General features: G+C 42.0%; 1 protein-coding gene and 1 long non-coding RNA gene across 2 annotated transcripts in view; both read right to left on the bottom strand.

Annotated features, from left to right (window-relative positions):
- Window positions 1-9,357, bottom strand: part of LOC109485446 — a 61,365-nt gene extending 52,008 nt beyond the window's left edge. The window contains exons 1-6 of the mRNA XM_019789051.1: window positions 9,078-9,357; window positions 4,669-4,986; window positions 4,157-4,213; window positions 2,459-2,572; window positions 1,979-2,085; window positions 883-1,131 (exon numbers count right to left, since the gene is read on the bottom strand). Coding sequence (XP_019644610.1) covers window positions 883-1,131; window positions 1,979-2,085; window positions 2,459-2,572; window positions 4,157-4,213; window positions 4,669-4,986; window positions 9,078-9,159 — 927 coding nt within the window. The 5' untranslated portion in view covers window positions 9,160-9,357. The remainder of the gene's footprint in view (window positions 1-882; window positions 1,132-1,978; window positions 2,086-2,458; window positions 2,573-4,156; window positions 4,214-4,668; window positions 4,987-9,077) is intronic.
- A 1,879-nt stretch (window positions 9,358-11,236) lies between these two features.
- Window positions 11,237-20,782, bottom strand: LOC109485460. The gene is made up of 3 exons (XR_002141129.1): window positions 20,705-20,782; window positions 11,894-11,994; window positions 11,237-11,349 (listed from the first exon to the last, which is right to left on the bottom strand). It is a non-coding gene; the product is annotated as an uncharacterized LOC109485460 (long non-coding RNA).
- Between the last annotated feature and the right edge of the window lie 432 nt (window positions 20,783-21,214).

Here is a 21,214-nt window from a genome sequence, read left to right on the forward strand (position 1 = left end):
ACCCGCACGCATTGGTGGGGAGCGGATCTTGGGGAGCGGACGAAAGCTAACAAGGCTGACACTCAGGCTATGTCATGAGATGTTTAAAACCCTTGTCCTGCTGGCATTTTTTACACAATTTTTTTTCAATAATTTCATGTCTTAACCAGATCATAGACCCCTGACTTTTTTGCCCTGCGGTGGCATAGTTACTTCCGCATTCGTTGCGTTTCGCTGCGCGGTGTGATGCGTTGCAAGAGCATTGCCCTGCGGTGCCCTGCGGTGGCATAGTTACTTCCGCATTCGTTGCGTTTCGCTGCGCGGTGTGATGCGTTGCAAGAGCATTGCCCAAATCGTACCTATACAGGTGCTATATGGATGTTACTGTATGTGCAACACAATAATTGTTGGGCGCCGCAGAACTAGGGTTAAAATGTGAGCTATTTGTAGATAGTGTAGTTGAATCAACAATGTTTTATATCTTTATTCCAAAACATGGAATGGTTTTTGGCGACGTCTCAGGGAGGAGCCTAATGGTACAGTATTGTGTGCAGTTTGCAAGAATTCTAGGAATGGTACACGCATTTTGTCCACAGGAATGGAATGTCCACAGGCATGTCTCTGACCCACATTTATGCCTACATTCCTGGAAACCCATGGGAAGACCTCTCTTTCCCGGATGGCCCTACTTTCTGTGACCCCGGGGCTCGTTCACTATACACTCAGGGGAGGAGTGCATTGTATCTGTCTAGAATTAACAGGTACCAAGTCTTCCTCAAGATCATTAAATCATGTCAGTGCCATGCAAACAATAACCCTAACAGCAACCACCGTCGCCATGGCAATTATGTTTTCATTGCCAGTCTTCTTTGCAATTGAAAACGTTTCGGAATGCAACATTACCTGAGCGAACCGGCTGGTATCGTCCCACTGCGGGTATGACGTGTTGGGAAGGGCGCCGATCGCGGCTTGCTGTATGGCGTACTTCAGCGCCCTCTGTTGGAGTTTGACTATCATTGCAAGGTTGTCGATGTCTACGGAGATGTCAAATATGTTTCCCGCCTCTTCTTGGGTAAGGTTCTGTAAGATTTCTGCATAGCCAGGAATATAGCTGCCGTTGACTTTGGTATTGCTTAGGAGCACCTTTTTCACCTGAAAGAAGATTTGATTAGATATGTCAAAACAACAAAGCAAAGCACAATGGAATATATCTACGTTGTACCTACTTAACCATGTGCTCAGCCCAGAAAATTTGAAGGTGGAGACATGATATCCATAACGCCACATGATAATGAATGAATGAAAGACCTTTATCGTACGTTTGTGCTCTAACAAGCTAAGTACAGGTCACGAATAAACGGGAAAAATAATACAGCAATGACACTTCAACCATACACACTAATGTGGTCTACTGTGTACGAGTTCAACTTCTTCTCGCTTCTTTAGGCAGTTATAGATGTAAGAACATATTGGGATACTCAGTGATACATTGTTTGTCAAGTTTCATAAGATGAGGATTTACAGATGGATAGGGCCACACCAAGTAAATTTTATGGATGACGTCCTTTGGAGGCCCTATATATAATGCGAGAGGGCGAAAAAAAAAACAAGAAGGGCCCTAAAAACAAGATGCCTAGATTAGAAATATACTAAGAGACGACAAATGTTAGGACACAAATTGAATGAGGTGACACAGATTAACAAGCAAGTCTTTTATTCATCATCAAAACCGCAATAAATCAGGTGGAACAGCAGTTATCGTCCTGTCCTGTTTCTTTCATCGCATTTTTAGGCCTGCAGAAACAAAGCATGTGCTCTTTACCCATTTCGCGTTACGGGTTTAACGTCAATCTAACGATTTGCGGCACTGTCGTGACTCTTTGGTCATAGTTACAGGAAGCGGAATTTCTTTTTTTTTTCTAGGAACAGGCCAAAATCAATGCGCGCGTGGACGTCATCCATAAAATTTACTTGGTGTGGCCTAGTACAGTTTACTTACCTCGGTCCTGAGATCCACCCTTCTTGTCCCGATACAGTCGGACAGTTGCGGTTGTTCCCACTCTCCATCAGTCGCCGTGGTCCGGCTACATGTTCTGTTGGCGTACCCTGGGACACATAACATAGCGGTAAACACTGTATTTCTAACCTCCAAGCAGATGCTTGGATTGTCATTGTTTTCTTACATGAATGAATGCCGTTATTGCACATCGATACACACTGGGTTAGCTACAGGTCACTGAAAATAATAGTTTATATATGCATGTATACATTATTTGTTAATAAGTTAATAACATGCGTGTGCTATGGACAACATTGTAAGCAGTTCAATTTACAAGATGTATTCAATTTGTTTCGCCTCGTAACTCTTTCAACCTTGCACTTCTATTCTGTACATTGAGGTATGTGAGATACAAACAACTATCTTGCAAACTAACTTCAATGAGAAGACCTGTGTAATGTGAACAGGAGACAGACTAACTTGGATAGTCCCATGCCGAGTCCTGCGCCCCGGGACAGACGATACTCGCCGTCTTGCCAGCCTGGGTACGCGGCCACATCAGGTTATTGTTCAGGTCCGCGTTACACTGAGGCCCTGTAAAATCACACAAACACACAGCAATGGTTAGCCTGTGTTACACAAGCTCTCTCAGCCGGAGGTCAATGACCCCCACCCCAAGATGGCGGCAACCTTAGGGCGGCGGCCGCCAGGAGCGCGATTTAGTCAGGCTAGGCAATGGTAAACTATCATGAAAGTTCATCTGTGTTGGTAGTAATCATAGTAACTTTATTCCAACACAAAGATTAAACACAGGTCAAATACTCAACGACCACTGTCGCCTTCATCAGGATGGTAAATTTGTAACATTAGAGTCACCATCTCTGGGACTACGGGAAGGGGGAGGGTCTCCCTCTGGTTGGGTGTTCTTTTTTGGATTACGTTTTTGTGTTCCCATCATACCTCACGTTCCTTTGAACGTATTTGTTTGAATTTCGGTGCGTGGTTAGCTAGCTATTGTGGTCCCGATGAAACGTGGTGATTTGGGGCATTTTCTTACTCAGTTTCTTTTTTGACTATAGCAATGATAGAAATTTCACGTTGAAAAATGAGAAGCTGCTCCCGATGACGTCATTCCATCGATTTTCCCGCCCAAATTATTTACATGACGTCAAACCGAAAATGGGGCACAGAAAGCACGTCGGCACAACGTACTGCACCTGTGCGAAATCAGGAGGGTAACATACATATGTAGCACTTCTACAGTACGTGTTTGCGTATTTATTGACTAGACGAGATGTTACAATTGTGTTTTCCTAATACTTCGTTGGTAGTTTGGGTCGTGAGTACGAAGGTCAAGCTCGATAATTGGGAACCTAGCGGCTTTCGAAGGATCTGCAGAGATAACTTTAGTTTTATATGTCTGTATGGTGGTTTGTCTTGGAATCTAGGTCAAGATATTTTAACAGGTAGCCAACAGATGGTCGATTTGAGCCAAAGCAATGTGCAACTATACACTGCATAACACACGCCCAAATAAAATTACCATAGAAAGAGCAACGCAAATGACGAAGGAATGAGATCTTTGACCTCTAGTTCCCTTTCAATAGGTGCTCCCAACGACAGATGCGCCACTCTGGAAAGCCGCCCATGCGGGACGAATACATGTACCTGTTATCACCAGCCCCATCAAAATGCCCATTTGCCCACATGTACTATTCTTTATCGATTTGCGCCGTAATCATCAGTCAAGAAAAATCGATATTCGGGAGCCGCTCCGAAAAAAAATTAATCTATCCCCCGCTACCGTGGAACATGGAGACCGATGCAGGCCTTGATGTAAAGATAGGGATTTTGCTGGAGGCATATGGAGGCACGGTTGTAGGTCGTCCCCTTGGTTCGATTTAATAAAAATACACTGGAAATACATGGGGAGCGAATATCTTAGGGTCAATACGCTCTGTTTCTGCGCTTCTGTGCACTACACAAAATCATACCTTAAAGATAATACGTAAAGGTATACGCGAGTGAAGAAACTAAATCTTTACGCATACTTAAAGGTGTGTGTTAAGAATAAGAATTTTATGCAGTGGTTTTTGTTACGAATACCTTTCGACTACAAAACAATGATATATTATGTATATCTTCATCCTATCTTTGCCGGTGTATGCGGCGACTTACCGATAGTGAAGCTGCAATATTCGTTACAGGATTTTTTGGAGTCGGCGTGGCATTTGTCTGAAAAGGAAGAAAAAAACACGCAAACGTTGGTGTAAGAATAGCCTATAGTGCAGACATTTCTAGCGGCCTGGTTTTGTTCCAGTTAGCGCGGGGGGTTCTTTTATCTAGGAGGGCTGTATGGGGGGTTAATTTGGGTTGTATCGGAGGGAAAAAGCTGCATCAGAATACAGCTTTCCCCTCGATACGTCCTCTCCCTGAAAAAGAAACCACCACGCCTATCTATAATTAAGCAGACCTTAAAGCATATACGTAAAGTCGAGTGAAGTGAACGAGCTCTTTACGCATGCTTTACGATGTGTGTAAAGAAGGGATTTTGTGCAGTAAGGCTAGGCCAGCTTCTCAATAAAACGCTTCTACTGCCGCAGAGGAGCAATGAAGTTGGTTTACAGTAGCGCTATTATTAGACGCACTCAGAAGGTATCACGCCCGTCGTTTCCGCTGTCTGTACTTACCGTAAACTCCTGACGGCCACCTCAGGGTCATGGCCCCTCTCGTCCCGCCACGGAAATCCACCCAGCTGGCGGCGTTTCCACATTCCGTGAACGTACAGTCCTTCCAGATGTTATCTAACCGCGACTCGTTCAACATGTGGTCCCAGATGTTGAGATGACTGATGTCGCCCAGGAAGGTGGAGTTCTTGTTGAAGTCGTGCTCCATGTTTTTCTTCTTCTGGCCGAGGACGAGCTCTCCCGAAGATGGGATGGTCTGGTTGATGCCCAGGCCGCGGCCGGACTGTTTCTTCCCGTCCCAGTAGATCCACCATCTGCCGCCTGTGGCATTGAGGAAGAAGAAAAATACAGACTTGTTAAGCTAGCTATCACAAAACAACAAATAACTAGAGAATTAACATTTGCAAAGCAAATGCATAATGTTTACCTTCGGACATGGTCTGCTCTGTTAATTCTTACTCAAACACATTCACATACATGTACTACTAGGATATGATGACAGGAGCAGAGCAGACCATGAAATTGCAACATTATGTAACCCAACACCAGTCACCATGGTGACGGACGTCAACAAATCACGTCATTGGTCAGGTCAGAGGTCACTGTTTGGAGAAGAAGAAGAAGAAGAGGAAGAAACTGAGCAAAAACAATATGTTTCCCTTCGGTAAACATAATTAAAAAGGCGGTCAAATTTAAGAAATTTGCGGAAGATGAGGACTGTGTTATGTACATTCTGAGAAATTGTACAAAATTCATTTCTCTGCACAAAATCCATTCTTTCAGCGCACCTTAAAACATGCGCAAAGGTTCCGTCTATCCATTTATCTGTCTTTCTATCCATCTATCTATCTATCCATTTATCTATCTATCTATCCTTCTATCACGGCGCCCCATATCTATAATGATAAACGGTAGATTATAAGTCTGTGTTCATATTGATTTGAACCATATGATTTGCCACGCGAAACTGCCTGCGGCTTATGTTATTAACGTTAATGATGTGTGCATCTTATGGATGATGAAAGCGTTCAAGTAATCTGGATTCCAAAGGTTGTACATTTTTCTTATTACAAGTAAGCAACGAGTGGCGTGCCTGCATATGCTCGCGGAATAATGTTGGGATTTTTTCATTCAATTTTCTTACAAGCAACGATTTTTTAGCCGAATTAATACATGTAATAACGTTTGGAATGAAAGGCATGCTAACAGAATAATGTTGGAAATTTTTTTCATTCATTTATCCTACAAGGGAACAACGAAAGGTATGGTAGCAGAATAATGTTTGTAATCGTTTTATTCATTTTTGCTAACCCGCTTTAGCTTTAATGCTTGTGCTATCATTGTACCAAATACTCCTTTGTACTATACCCTAGCCTTTATCATGTTCAAATGACCAAAACACTAGGACATGTGACTTCAAGGACACGTGATTGGTCAGTAAACTAGGACACGTGACCTTACTGACTCGTGATTGGTCATTCCAACACGATGAAGGCTGTAGCATGGACAGCCTAAAATACGTTACACTTTTTTTTTGCTTTGGAGCCCAGTTTAGCTGTAACAGATCTAGATGGACTTTATTGATAATGTTCTTGTTATGTCGTTGAATTCTCTCAAATGTTAGATCCTGGTTGGCCCTGGTTGTCCTGGACCGATGTATCATGAGCACAGTTTCCGTGTGAATGCCACTCACGTTCTGTAAAGCCACGTCCAATTGGTCAGAGTCAGGCCAATCGATATTGTGGCGCGGCAGCTTTCGTACCCCTCGTAATTGCTTTTGCCTCCCATCGTCTTCGATAATTGATTTTTGTCTACAGTTCGATGAGGTAACCAGGAAAGGGGTCACGGCCGCTACCGGTGTGTAAAATTGGATGGCGCGGGTTATACTGGGTCGCGCTGTTGACGACATCGTGCTTTTCGGCTTGATTAAATTCTCCAGGATGGATTGCTACATCATTTGCTACGATCCACCCGACGTTGGTGATTGGTATTGCCTGATTAAACCGAGCAGCCAGATTGCCTTAATAACATTGGGAGTATCTCTTGCGTGGGCAGAAGAGCGTTTGCCTAATTGCACACAGCACTTGCTTTTCCCCATACGGACGGTTCCTAAATGCCGGAAGCACGGGTACTAGCAGCAAAACTACACAAGTAATAACTCACGTTATCATCACAATCACAAAGGTATTACCGTGTTAGATTCTAATAGTATCTCAATTTTCCTAAAAATAATTTTGTACTATGAGGACAAATGTACACAGATCTAGGTAAATGTACCATTCATTTTCAAACCCATTTCGTCAATGCTCAACGACACACCAATTGGATGAAAAGAGAAATCAGAAAGGCTTTTCCAAGTTAGATTCTAATAGAATCTCAATTTTCCAACAGATAATTTTATATCACATTTTCGGAGTGACATTCTAAAATCTGTTGAATCATTGCCCAAAGATGAAAATAAAAATCAGAAAAGTATGTTAAGTTCTAATAGAATCTCAATTTTCCAACAGATAATTTTGTATATATGTACTATGGGGACAAATGTACACAAATCTAGGTATATCTACCACTCAGAGCGACATTCTCAAAGCCTGTTTTATCATTGCTCAACGACACACCAATTGGTTATTGGATGAAAATAAAATAAAAAATAGAAAGACAATAAAATGTCAGGTTCTGATCATGATGATAGAATCTCATTATCAAAAGATATATTTTGTACCTTTGGGACAAATGTACGCAAATCTTGTAGGTAAGGGTTAAGTTGAGTGTTCTGCGATACTCTCAAATCTGTTTCGCTATTGCTTAACGATACGCCACTCGGTAATTACTGTTAATAGCCTCCTCAGCTGCGGGATGACTCCGTATTGAGTGTTGATTAAGACAGGTACCGGCGCGCAGCGGGGACACAGTAGATATGGATCTGTTGTATCGAGCCATTTTTCATCATACGCTGCGCTGAAAGGGGCGTTTGCTTCAACAATAGTGCTAAAGTGGGAGGCTGTTCTCATGGCATAATCCACTTACAGTGCGGCTATATTATTATGTTTACCGAAGGAAAACATATTGTTTTTGCTCAGTTTCTTCTTCTTCTCCAAACAGTGACCTCTGACCTGACCAATGACCTGATTTGTTGACATCTATCACCATGGTGACTGGTGTTGGGTTACATAATGTTGCAATTTCATGGTCTGCTCTGCTCCTGTCACCATATACTAGTATTGACTATATTGTTCTAATATGTCCGAAAGGTTGATATATCATAGATTTCTTTTCATATTTCGAATGATAATTCCTCCATCAATCTTAGTTTCAGTAAGTCAGAATATAATAGCACCTGTTCATGATGATTTGTGCAATTGTAGGACAAGATTTAAAAGCTTTTTTTTTTGGTATACCCATCTGTCTAAGTGGTGTCTTTATTATCACTAATGATTCAAAAGGGATCCGAGAATTTAACTGTGCATTATGTTTACCGAAGGAAAACATATTGTTTTTACTCAATTTCCTTTTCTCGAAACACTAACCTCTGACCTGGCCAATGACATGATTTGTTGACGTCTGTCACCATGGTGACTGGTGTTGGGTTACATAATGTTGCAAACTTCATGGTCGGCTCTGCTCCTGTCACCATATACTAGTAGTACATGTATGTGAATATGTTTGAGTAAAAATTAATAGGGCAGACCATGCATATGTCCGAAGGTAAACATTATGCATTTGCTTTGCAAATGTTACTCCTCTAGTTTTAATTTTGTGTCTCACGTTACCATTGGCTGCAGAGATATGGTCTCTCGTCACTTTGCGACTTTCATCAGCTGATGACCTGCCTCTACGGAATGACGTGAGCAACGGGTCAAAGGTTACATACCAACTGACGTTTTCTACACGCAATTAAGGAGGTTCACAATTAAGACTGCGCATGTATAGTGTGATGCATTGTGGGTAACATGTACAAGGTGAAGTTCCCCTTGACGTAAAACAAACACGTCTGGACTTGTATAATGCATGACGTCTTTTGTTTACATGTAGGCCATGATACCCTTGACACTGGGCATGTCAAAAGGCAATGTTACTTCCCGCACCTATATATGGTGCATAGGGCTGCACCCATATCCGTTTCTGTAGCCCTTGGACCACACAGTTGTACAATCACTACAGCAGGGGCTAGTTCACTAGTAGTGGTGCGTGTTTTACTGTGTTTGACTCCGGTCCCATACTCCCAAATGCTAGGTACTCATCAGACAAAGTAGTATGTACCTGTTTTAAACTCTTTGGTATATCTGGGTCTGGAATCAAACTCGCGACCTACTGAACACAAGGCAGACACTCTACATACTTCGCTATTGCACCTGTCATTGGGCATGCGCAGCCTGAATTGTGAACGTCCTTATAATCAGCTGATCTCTTACCTCTACCGCTCCATATGAAAGCAATCCGGTGCCACTGTTTCTCCTCCAGGCCTTTCGAAGTCTCCACGTGCTTGCCGAGCATGTACAGCCTCAGAGATCGCTTCACGTCCAGCCGGAAGACGTTCTTGAGCCCCACCCGGTAGGACAGGATCGTCCTCCGCTTGTTGGTGTCGTACGGCCTGAGCCACAGCGTGATGGTGAACTCCTTACACTCCGGGAACGCCCGGCCGAACAGCTCCGTGTAGCGGATAGGCTCCAGCTCACGGAACTCCAGTCGGGAGTCGTACGCATTGCCTGGAAAATTGTACCGAAAATAGTTATGCCTTCAAGAGTCATCAGCCAAGGATTGACGTGTTCAAGAACTCGTTTTTTCTCCTAGAACTATTCTAGAGTGAAGCCTCCTAGAGCTATTCTAGAGTGAAGCCTCCTAGAACTATTCTAGAGTGAAGCCTCCTAGAGCTATTCTAGAGTGAAGCCTCCTAGAACTATTCTAGAGTGAAGCCTCCTAGAACTAGAGTGAAGCCTCCTAGAACTATTCTAGAGTGAAGCCTCCTAGAACTAGAGTGAAGCCTCCTAGAACTATTCTAGAGTGAAGCCTCCTAGAACTATTCTAGAGTGGAGCTCGCTGCCACCGAGAACAGTGTACTTTAGTAGTTTGGTTGCCAAACCAATTTTTGCTTTCGTCCTTTCCGCAGACTATAAGCTAACTATGCACAAAATTCAGCTTTTCCCTAACTCACGCATACCTTTACGTATTCTTGAAGGGGTATTGAAGTCCGGACAGAAGGGAGTGCTATTTTCCGACAGACATTAATTTTTGGAAGTGAAAACCCTTCTGGACTTCAGTACTCCTCTAAGAATACGTAAAAGTATGCGCGAGTTGGTGAACTCCTTACTGGAGGAACGATGAAGGAAAGACTGAATTTTGTGCATCGTTTTGTGCAACTTGAGATAGGATTTCGTACAGTGAAGTTTAACTTTGACAGCAACAACTTCCGAAACAGTATCAATCTATATTTCATGACTGCATGCCGTAATGAATTTCGTTCTAAAAAGGACCCCGTAACATCGCCGTCCTTTTGGCGTGCAGCTTCACTAGTTTTAAGAGCCGGGATGACCTTCTCCGGAGACCTTACCTGTAGGCCCGGAGTGCAAGACTGAAGATTTATAGCCTTGTAAACATGACACCGTGAAGATAGAGGTCACCGCCAGAAAATGTCAACCATCGTCTAACCTTCACGATGAATACATCATCAAGTTCGCCCAGAAATATATCTTCTAGGCCACAGCAAGTAATTTATATGGATGACGTTCGCGCGCAGTAATTTTAACCTGACTTCGAAAAGAAAAAAAGGAAATTTTTCTGACCTCCAACGTTCAACATGCCAACAAACAAACAAACAAAAACAGATATTGTATGTCGTAAACATCCATCGTATAGGCGAATATAGCCTCCCGAACACTACCGAACTCCCCCCAACCATGGGTAGGAGTAGGTCGGGACCAAAGTCGGCAGTACGTGGTTAGCTGGTCATTTTTTTTTATTATTCATCAAAACATAAAATAACTAAGAAGGACAGTGTGACGCTGCACTCAAGTTTATGACTTATATTTCGGCTTCTGTTCGGCTAGTCGAATGTTTTAAAATGTTTAAAACATCAGCGTGTGGACGGGAGGTTCGACCATTGTTGGCTGGTGGTTGGCTTGTGCTCGGCAGTGTTCGTGGCGTGTTCTGGGGTCAGATTTGACTCAAATTTACCTCAAAGTCGATTCGATTCGGAAGGGTGGCGTAGCCTAAATCTGGTTTGACTGCACATGCTCCCCCCCCCCCCAATCCCGAACTTCAGCTAATGCTGAGGTCACATTTCCAAACCGGGGCCCGGCCGGGCAGTCTTATGGAACGAAAAATATTATATGTTATATGATATAAAAGACAATACAGCACCCAAAAAAACTGAAAAAATCAATATTGGGAACTATTTGCGTATATCATTGATATACATTGCTGATTTGTCGTTAATCGTAACAGCCCGACCGGGCCCCGGTTTGGAAATGTGACCTCAGCATAATCTTCAAGTTGGCTGCTTTGTGGTAGAGGCAATGTTCTGAATGTGTGACAGGGACTTTAGATAAGACAGCGCCGTACCTATGCATGTTCTGCCGTTCCACTCGAAGCCGCCCCCGCAATGACAGAAATACCCGTCCGGCCTATTCAGGCACACCGGAGATTTGTGGTAGTTCGCCCGACACTTGTGTCTGTACTTCTCTTTCTCTGTCAGTAAACAAAGGGAAAAGGAACATCGTTAATGCAGGGTTTAGGTGAAAATAATATTGAAAATCACATGCACAATCTCGAATCATTCCATGACAAAGACTGGAGTTGGTCCAATTCTTTTTGTTGGAAATTACAGTTTAAACTGACTTCATAAAGTCACACATATTGGCTTGTTTTTTTACAAAATTTTGCTAGTTAATCAGATTGGTTTGCTTACGAAAATCCTTATGACTAATTATTCGTAATGCGTGTCTTCATGTTCTTAAAATTATGATTTTGTTAATAATAATCAAGTTATGTACGTTTGATTGCCTTTCTTTTTGGTTTCATTTGCTACTGCTATTTCCATATGGTATTCGCTTCTGCTAAAAAAATTCTGACAAGTACTTCTGTTTGTTTGTTTGTTTGTTTGTTTGTTTGTTTGTTTGTTTGTTTGTTTGTTTGTTCTCGTTCGACACTTATCAACATTTTTCTTTATTATCGCTAAACAATGTCACGATACTTCAGTACTCTTGTTATAAAACGGAAAGACGCACAGTACCTTTATTAGCATGTGCCTGGTGTAGAAAAGAGAATAGAACAACCATCATCACTATCCTCCACATCATAGCAGTCCTCTAGCTGTGTCCTTACAGTGCAAGCCTGTAGCGAAAGAAAAAATAATCATTTTATGTTTACCATTTTATGTTCTTCGTAGAAGGAAAACGTATTGTTTTTGCTCCATTTCTTCTTCTTCCTCTTCTTCTTCTCCAAACAAATAAGGTCAATGACCTGGACCAGAGGGCTGTCACCACTCAGGTACTACAGGTAACATGCTGTAGCAGGCACCCTGTGGTGTTGGATTACATTATGTAGCAAGTAGCAGGACAAATTGGATGGACTCCTGTCACCATATATATGAGAATGGGTTTGAGTAAGAATAAAGAGAGCCGTAGTTTGTTAGGCTAGACTATGTATATGCGAATGTAAACATAATGCATTTCCTTTTGCAAATGTTACCTCTCTAGTTTTTTTTCAGTTTCGAGTTTCAGTTGTGAAATCCGTCTATGGTGAAGCATAACCATGCCTTCATGATGGTTTACGTCCTATTTATTAATGACATGGTTTGATACATATTATAAAGCATACTGCAAGTTTCTTTTGAAGATTTGACAAGGAAAATATTATACATCCTTATGCAAGACATCGTTTATGGTTTAATTGCTTTATCTTGTTCTGAAGACTACAATTTACTTTCGCTGTCACAATTTCCACCCCTGCTCGTAGCGGTTACGCTAAATTACATCTTGATACGTTGCTATATGATGATATATTGCTTGGATATATGTGGTATATAGCTTTCTGCCAAGAAGATCCACGATAAAATCGCATCTCAAAACCCAAAAACGTACACGGGTGGTATCAAAGCTCTTCACTGTCAAGGACATAGGAACAACATGAAATATATATACTGTCAACTTGTGATAGCAGCACACTTTTCTTGTAGGATAGAAACGCCTGAGGTGTTATAGGCGGTTTGGAGAGCCACGGTCTTTTATTATTTATGAAGAGGAAGATTTAATATTAGCGTGAAGTGTTGTTGAATCCTGCTCAACGGGGCAACATTGGGGTAGTGGGGGTGATTGGGCGACGGTCTTTGGCGTATCTTCTATGCCGTACGTTTAGACAGTGATGTTAAACATACATCATGTAGGCGAACACTGCCAAACTCCCCCAACCATGGTTAACAGTAGGCCTAGGTCGGGAGCAAGGTCGGCTGTGGTTGGCTGGTGTTCGGCGAGGTCGGCCGCTGTTCGGCTGCCCTGTCGGCTGTCGAATGTCTAAAAAACGTTTGAAACATCCGGGTGTGGACGGAAGGTTGGCTGGTGGTTGGCTGGAGTTCGGGACTAGGTCGGCAGTGGTCGGAGCGTTGTTGGACTCAAATTTAACGCAAACCTGACTCGATTCTTATAGAAAGGTAGGCGTGGCCTAGATCTACTCAGACTGCTCCCAAACTTCAACCTTGTTGGTTGGTGGTCGGGGTAAGGTTCTGAATGTGTAACAGAGGCTTTATGTTCAGAAATGGTTGGCTTGTTCAAGCTATTGGGCGTATGGTACTTATTTCTATATCATTGCCAAAGGCTATTCTTTTATGAGGCGTATATATTATGATTTCTTACTGCCTGGAGGACCAAAGGGTACATGATATGAATACACAAGTACAAGGAGGGACGGAAGAAATCACTAAGTCATCTCCGATGGTGTGGAGTATTCTGAGCACGTGGTTTACGTAACCCCTGGTCGGCGCGAACGATAGATGGTAGCGACAAATGTCAGGGACGCCCGGGGTCCGGGACTGTGTATGGACTGTAGATGGCGCTATGTGCGTACGATATATTGTAGATGGTACCATGTAGGTACAGTAGGTGGTAGATGGTACTATGTGTAAGTAAGATGGTAGATGGTACTACGTGTGTGCGATGGATGGTAGATGGCACTTTTATGTGGACGAGAGATGGTACTATATGTGCACGATAGATGGTAGATGACACGAAATGCACTATCTGTGTGCAATATATGGTACTACTAGTATGTGTGTACGATATATGGTACTATATGTGTGCGATAGGTGGTAGATGGCACTACGTGTGTACGATAGATGGTAGATCATACTATTTGTGTACCATAGATGGCAGACGGTACTATGTGTGCAATAGATGGTAGATGGTACTATGTGTGTACCATAGATGGTAGATGACCTATGTGTACGATAGATAGTACTATGTGTACGGTAGATGGTACTATGTGACACTGTACGATAGATACGGTAGATGGCTACTAAAAACCCGATTTAAAAAGAAAATCAAAGCTGGCTTAAAGCAGATGTTTATCTGCTTCGATCGATCCTTTTCATCGAGTCCTCTTCTATGGACCAACTCCATCCCGCTTGGAAAATATGACAGAGGACGACAGATCAGGGATTGATCATTTTCTAAAGCACAGCCTGGTCATAAAAACCTGCCTATCTCTGGGCGCAATACTGCAGCATCATCTGTCTCCAGTAAAGTCAGCTATCCGTATTGACATTTACAAGCGCATCTTCATGCTCCACGGGCAAAATTCTCATTGATCGCAAGATATAAAAAGAAGACTTCCTGACTGTAAAGTGGTTTATAGGAACGATGATTCACTATTGTGTATACTGTATTGATCTTCGCAAACTCGTGCCTTGCATTAATTCTTTCATCTATATTTCTTTATTACTTTGTTACTTATAAGATGATAAAGCATTTATTAAATCAATTTCTTACTCTACGGGAAGGAAGCATGTCTCTTTTCTAATCTTAAATGCGCTCAGGAAATTGGGTATTCTATCACAATCTAAAACGCATGAGTTGTCAGTGTAAAGACTGATATTTAATTGAAATATACTCGCAATAGAGATTACCTCTGGGCCAATGGTGCAAGCCTTCTTCCGTTAGCTGATTAACATTAACAGTTTACAACTTTAGTGACGTTATAACTTAACATCACTTTCACGAAATAACAATTAAGTATTCAGTTATGTGTCTGTCCGATTTGATGACAATTTCTACTTATACTACCGTGGCTTTTTTAATCTATTTATCTATTCACATATATTTATTGAGTATTAGGTAAAAAGCACAGATTGCTTATGTGAAGCCTTCTACTCAAGAACATAAAACGAGAGTAAGCACAATGACAAAATACATACATAATTACAAAGTCGGTAAAAGAAAATGAGTATGAACAAGACAACTTGGTGATCTATAAATTACGAGAATCTACCTGTACAGTGAATAAAGTTTTGAACTACGTCAAAGACACTACAGTTTTGTGAATGTAAAAGTGATCTGGATCCTTGTAGCGGTAAGGAACATAAAGAACTGTCATTGAGATGCTGTAGCTCTACTGTGTTGGAAAGACATGATAACACAGTACTTCTTTGTCTAGTATAAAGTTTACAGTGTAGAAGGTAGTGTTCGGTTGTTTCACTATGATAGCCGCATTTACATATAGGGCTTTTTGTTAACGTTGATAGTGATACTAAATGTTTGTAGTACAACCAATTAACGATAATCTGTACAGGCCTGTACAACCCGCTTTAAGCATCAAGTTGGCATAGACAAGGTTGCACAACCAACATTAACAGTAAACTGTACTAGTTGGTACAACCAACGTCAACAGTAAACTGTACTAGTTGGTACAACCAACGTTAACAGTAAACTGTACTAGTTGGTACAACCAACGTTAACAGTAAACTGTACTAGTTGGTACAACCAACGTTAACAGTAAACTGTACTAGTTGGTACAACCAACGTTAACAGTAAACTGTACTAGTTGGTACAACCAACGTTAACAGTAAACTGTACTAGTTGGTACAACCAACGTTAACAATTAAGTGTACTGATAGGTACGACCAACTTTAACAACCTAGTTGGTACAACCAACGTTAAAAATTAATTGTACTCATCGGTACAACCAACTTTAACAATCTAGTTGTCACAACCAAGGTTGCACAACCAACGTTACCAACGAGCTAGTCGTCAACAGTAAAGTATACCGACTGTAAAGAAAAAGTACGTAAAACAACCAACTAGCTATTGGAATATACCGACCCGGATCGGTCTATATAAAGCCTGTGGCTGTTTGGGGACCTGGTTTGACCTGTATTCCACATCTGGGGAACATGGCTGGAGATATTGGATCTTACCGCAGGGGACTGTGGGAATAATGTGGTTACTTATTACCATATATGGCATATCAGACCACCTCGGTGACTTCTGCAAATCAGGCATCGAAATCTTAACAATTTTGATGCTTGTGATAGTAAGATTTGTATTACTAACATATGACTGAATGTGCTAAAGCTATGTCATTCTTTTATTTGCCCTCTCATGGCAGCTACTGTACACCAAACGTCGTAATCTATTTCAATGAGAATCAACAGTGGAGCACCCAAATCTATTTCAGGGCAGATAACTGAATTTTGAAACTCAATTTTCTGGTCATTTTATTAACGTAGTAAGTTGGAGCGACCCTATCCCATAACATACTGATATCTGTGAGGCAAAAAAATGCGACGTAACTGACGGAAAACGGTTGCTTGTTTTCGTATCGTAGACTGGCTCTTGCTATCTACTTTCTTGGTGGTACCCAAAAAAACATGAACGTCTCTAGTAGCGTATAATTGGGCTATTCTAAACTCTTCAAGTATGAAATTATGACGAAATTGTGCAAAAAAACGGTAATAAATGCCAATATTGGACAGATTTCATTATCCAGAATATGTTTCGTTTTGTCGCCCTGAAAGTTGCATCGGATGCCTACAAAACAATTGAGGATAAAACGATCGTTAGCAATAATGAAGAGCATTGATGACCACGATTGGTCTCTTGCCACGTCTGTGTGTTGAGCGTACGTAGTAGGAGGTAAATCCGGCTCCCCGGTTGTCATTACTCTTGTAGTAAATTTCCCAGGCGGTATAACAGTGTGATTGATGTGGGTGTAAGCCAGGAGGAGTATATTGTTGTTGTGATTGTCGGGAATGCCAGGCTAATCATAATTCGCTATAGGAAGACACTGGGTCTACCCTGGGACTAGCGCAGACAAGCTAAGGCGTCTGATTACGTTCGCGTCAACTCGCTGTGATTGCAGCTGGGAAGACTTGAACACCCAGTTCACCTAGTGACAGCACGTGAATAGATGCGTGACTGTGCTGGCATGTTTCTACACAGACGACTTTTTGGCACAATCAAGGGAGAAACGCCCACGCACGGGTTATACTATCTTTCTTATATTAAATCCTAGATAAGAAAGAAGAAGGAGAACTTTTTCTGCACGTATGCAGACTTGTACATAAACGGATTAACTAACGCCATTGACTAACATTTTTAAGAGACTAGTATACTGTGAAGACACTCTGATTATACTAGATACGAATCAAGATACGAGTCAGACACACACACACATACTTCACTCACGCACAAATACACACAATCACACACACACACACACACACAATCACGCACACTCACACACACACACACATTCACACACAAACACTCTCACACACACAATCACACAATCACACTCACACACACACACACACACACACATTCACACACAAACGCTCTCACACACACACATTCACACACTCACACACACACACACACACACTTCCACACTCGCACACACACACACAATCACACAATCACACACACACAATCACACAATCACACACACACACACACACACATTCTCACACTCACACTCACACACTCACACACACACACACACACTTCCACATTCACACACACACTTCACACACACACAAACGCACACACACGCACACAAACACACCCACAAACACATGTAAAATTATGTAGGTGAAGATTGGTACAGACATCTTAGTACTCTGTCTGTGTCAGTAAAATGGTTGCAACACATAATACTTTATTCATATCACTAGGCGCCATCGTGAGTCGAGTCGAAAGTTTGTCTATGTTACCGCCCGCTTTACTGTTAGTGTCAATCGTGCTAGAAATGTGTTCTACATCCACAAATCAACGTTTAGATCTCTCGTTCTACAAGCTTTGCACTGATCTTAGAACTGACATGCTAACGTTATTTGGTACGTGTAAAAGATGTGTACATTAGGAGCAGAATATTCCATTCCAGGAGGCAGATACGCAAGAGATCTAGACCGTTCTGTATTCCATTGCGAACGCCGGTCCTCTTAATTTGTAGTGCAATCACAACACTGTTCCCCGCCTGCAATCACACTCCTATGGGCAGCGATCAGGCGCGCAGTGCAGCATTAAACACACGCTGCTGTCTCTAATACAAAACACGCTGTTGTGCAGAATATGTAGGAGTGCAGTATGATAAAAGTGTGGTGCAAACATCTAGGAGTGCAAAACAAATCACGTTCTAATGCAGAACATCTTGGTGTGCAATGTAAAGTATGTTATGAAGCAGAATGTGTCCAATATAAGGCACACTGACTGCATGCAAAAATATGGAGAACATATGCGAGTGCAGTATGAAACAAGCTGTGGTGCATAACACTTAGGAGCGCAATACAGAACATGCAGCGATGCAGAACAGCTAGGGCTATGAAGCACGCACTTCGGAACATCTAGGTGTGCGCTGTTGTGCAGAATGGTAGTGCAGTATAAAACACGTTGTAGTGCAGAGTAGGAGTGCAATATGTAACGCTGTAGAGCACAACATTTTGGGGTGCAATACGAAACACGCCATGATGCACTTCGGAACATCTAGATGTGTAATGTAAAACACGCTGTTCTGCAGAATAGCAGTGCAGTATAAAACACGTTGTATTGCAGAATAGGAGTGCAATACATAACACGCTGTAGTGCACAACATCTTAAAGTGCAATACGAAACACGTCGTAATGCATATTTAGGTGTGCAATATTAAACAATTGAAGCATATATATAAAAATGCGTTGTGCAATACAAATCGTGATGTGTGCGACAAAAACAAGTTATTGTGCAGAATAGTAGTATATACACATGTATAGTATTTCCACATAAACACTCTGCGTGCGATGTAGAACATCTAGGAATGCATAAAAAAACACCAGGATTACAATTTACAACCACTTCCCAATACAAACCGTCCGATCCTAGATACACTAAATCCCACAACATGTTAGGGTCAGCCGGTAATAAAGGAATACGACAACATTACGCCTAGATTAAAGAAGACAGAAGACTAATGGCACATAAACCGCATCTCACTCCCTGTGGGACCAGCGTGCAATAATGTTTCTCTCTTCGGGGCTCCTGTATGGTTGGCTTGTGCTGGGAGAGTTTTTAATTTGGTGGATGTAGAAAGCAGCGTGCAGCGGCTCCCCCCAATGGTTATTGCATGAATAGAGATGATAATAAGGGGTTGGAGTTCGCCCTGTTCCCATTGAAAACAAGCCCCGTGCACTGCAGATCGATAGAGGAGCTAGACATGCCTGGCGTTACATTCATGGCAGCCGGCATGTGGGGCTGAGGTAGGGACCCTTCTGCTTGAATAGTAACTGAAAGGATCACACGTTAGCTTCAGCGCGTTACGATGCCCCGTGCCCTCTGCGTATGCACATACATCTACACATACATGCATCTTTGACAGGATTTTCAGCTCCAGCGATCTACGTGGGACGAATTTGTCAGCTTATAAGTGTTCGAAATGGCCTTTTGGCCCCATTCTCGGTAAAATGCAATGCATACGCAAACGCATTTCATCGCAGCAAATTGTTAGGTGTCACCGTATATTCTACTCGGAATTGCCGGGCGTCTCAATAAAGTAGTGGCGCCGATCTCGTCTTATGATGCGATTCGAGGACAGAATTTTATGAGGCCAGTGACGGAATGAAAAGATAAAATGTTAAAGCATTACACAAGTCATATAGTCAACGTAGGCAATACAGAAATAACGGCATTGCCTTCTGTGGAAAAGATTATTTGTAAGACAAATACTAAATCTTAGCTACAATACATCATGTGCATTTTTGTATTAGGATATTCTACAATAGACGTAGCTGGGACTAAAAAAAATCCAACATCCGAAGAACTGTGTTCCACCGGCCCAGACAATTACTTGGGCCATGACAGGTCATGCGATTTGAATACATGTTATTCCGTAGGCTGAGTTTCCGTGGGGAAAATAGGCATCACAAAAACCATCGTTATAACTCAAACGTATACAAAACCTCCCACCAGATATCCCTTCTTTCCATTGTTACGGTAGCACCTCTTTAGGTATTCGTTTCTTTTGGGAACAAATCAGAGATATTCACGTATCGAAGGAGACACCTTAGGGCATCGGCAGATAAAAGACTTGATAATGAATTCTAATGATAATGATTCTTGTCGTAAATGTTCAGCGTATAGGCTGCTGATGACATAAGGCGTAGATGCCCAAACAACTATATACTGATACAAACGCCTGTCTGGTCCCCTGTTGTACACATCTGGCGCAGAAAAAAAATCTTTAATACATGCATACAGAATCACACCCCAGGTCCCACTAGCCCGTACGGTAGTCTCATGTTTATACCACGTTCACAGCCCGACGACTGTAATGTTTACAACGGACGAATCTTTATCTGACGATTTCTCGTAGCAAGACTTTTATGTGAACACAGTCGACGGATATAAAAATCGTCTGAAACGGTCCATGCAACAACAACAACAGCACGAAATCTCTGCTTAAAATATCCACGTTCATATCAACCCTTACATGTGCCTTCACCACTATGTAAAAGGAAAGATTCATGTATTTTCAGAGTACCATGGCTTGAGAGAGAGAGGAGGATAGAAGGATGCCTACATACCTACGAGCAGAGACGTTGGCAAGAAACATGGTGGACACGTACCGTGCTGGTATAGATCCCCATAACCTGTCGCCACGATTGCCAGCAGCAAAATACTCCCGATCTCTCTTTCCAATTATATACAGGGCAATGCGTACTTCATGAATAATTTTTCAGCGGATTAACCATCCATGGCTTTTCAATATGTCTTCCCCCATTCAATTATACCTAGTACTCACTGCAGCACAAGCTTCCATGCTGGTATATAACGCGCATCTTTATTGATTACTATTTGTTACCCGCGTTTCTATTTTTAACTTTTATGTGAATCGTACGTAGCGTTATTTTTTTACGTCAGAACAACACGCTGACGTAACTGGAATGCGAGCTGATTCCGATGTATAGAAGTAGAAATTCTTGCAGATTACGAATATTCTTTGCTCATAGACTAATCAATACCTATTCGGAAGGGAGGCTTATATTAAGGATTAGGAGGACAATTCGCTGTTATGTTGTCAATGCTGGGCGTAA

The sequence above is a fragment of the Branchiostoma belcheri genome, unplaced genomic scaffold (genome assembly GCF_001625305.1).
Source record: "Branchiostoma belcheri isolate BF01 breed outbred unplaced genomic scaffold, Haploidv18h27 scaffold76, whole genome shotgun sequence".
Taxonomy (NCBI): domain Eukaryota; kingdom Metazoa; phylum Chordata; class Leptocardii; order Amphioxiformes; family Branchiostomatidae; genus Branchiostoma; species Branchiostoma belcheri.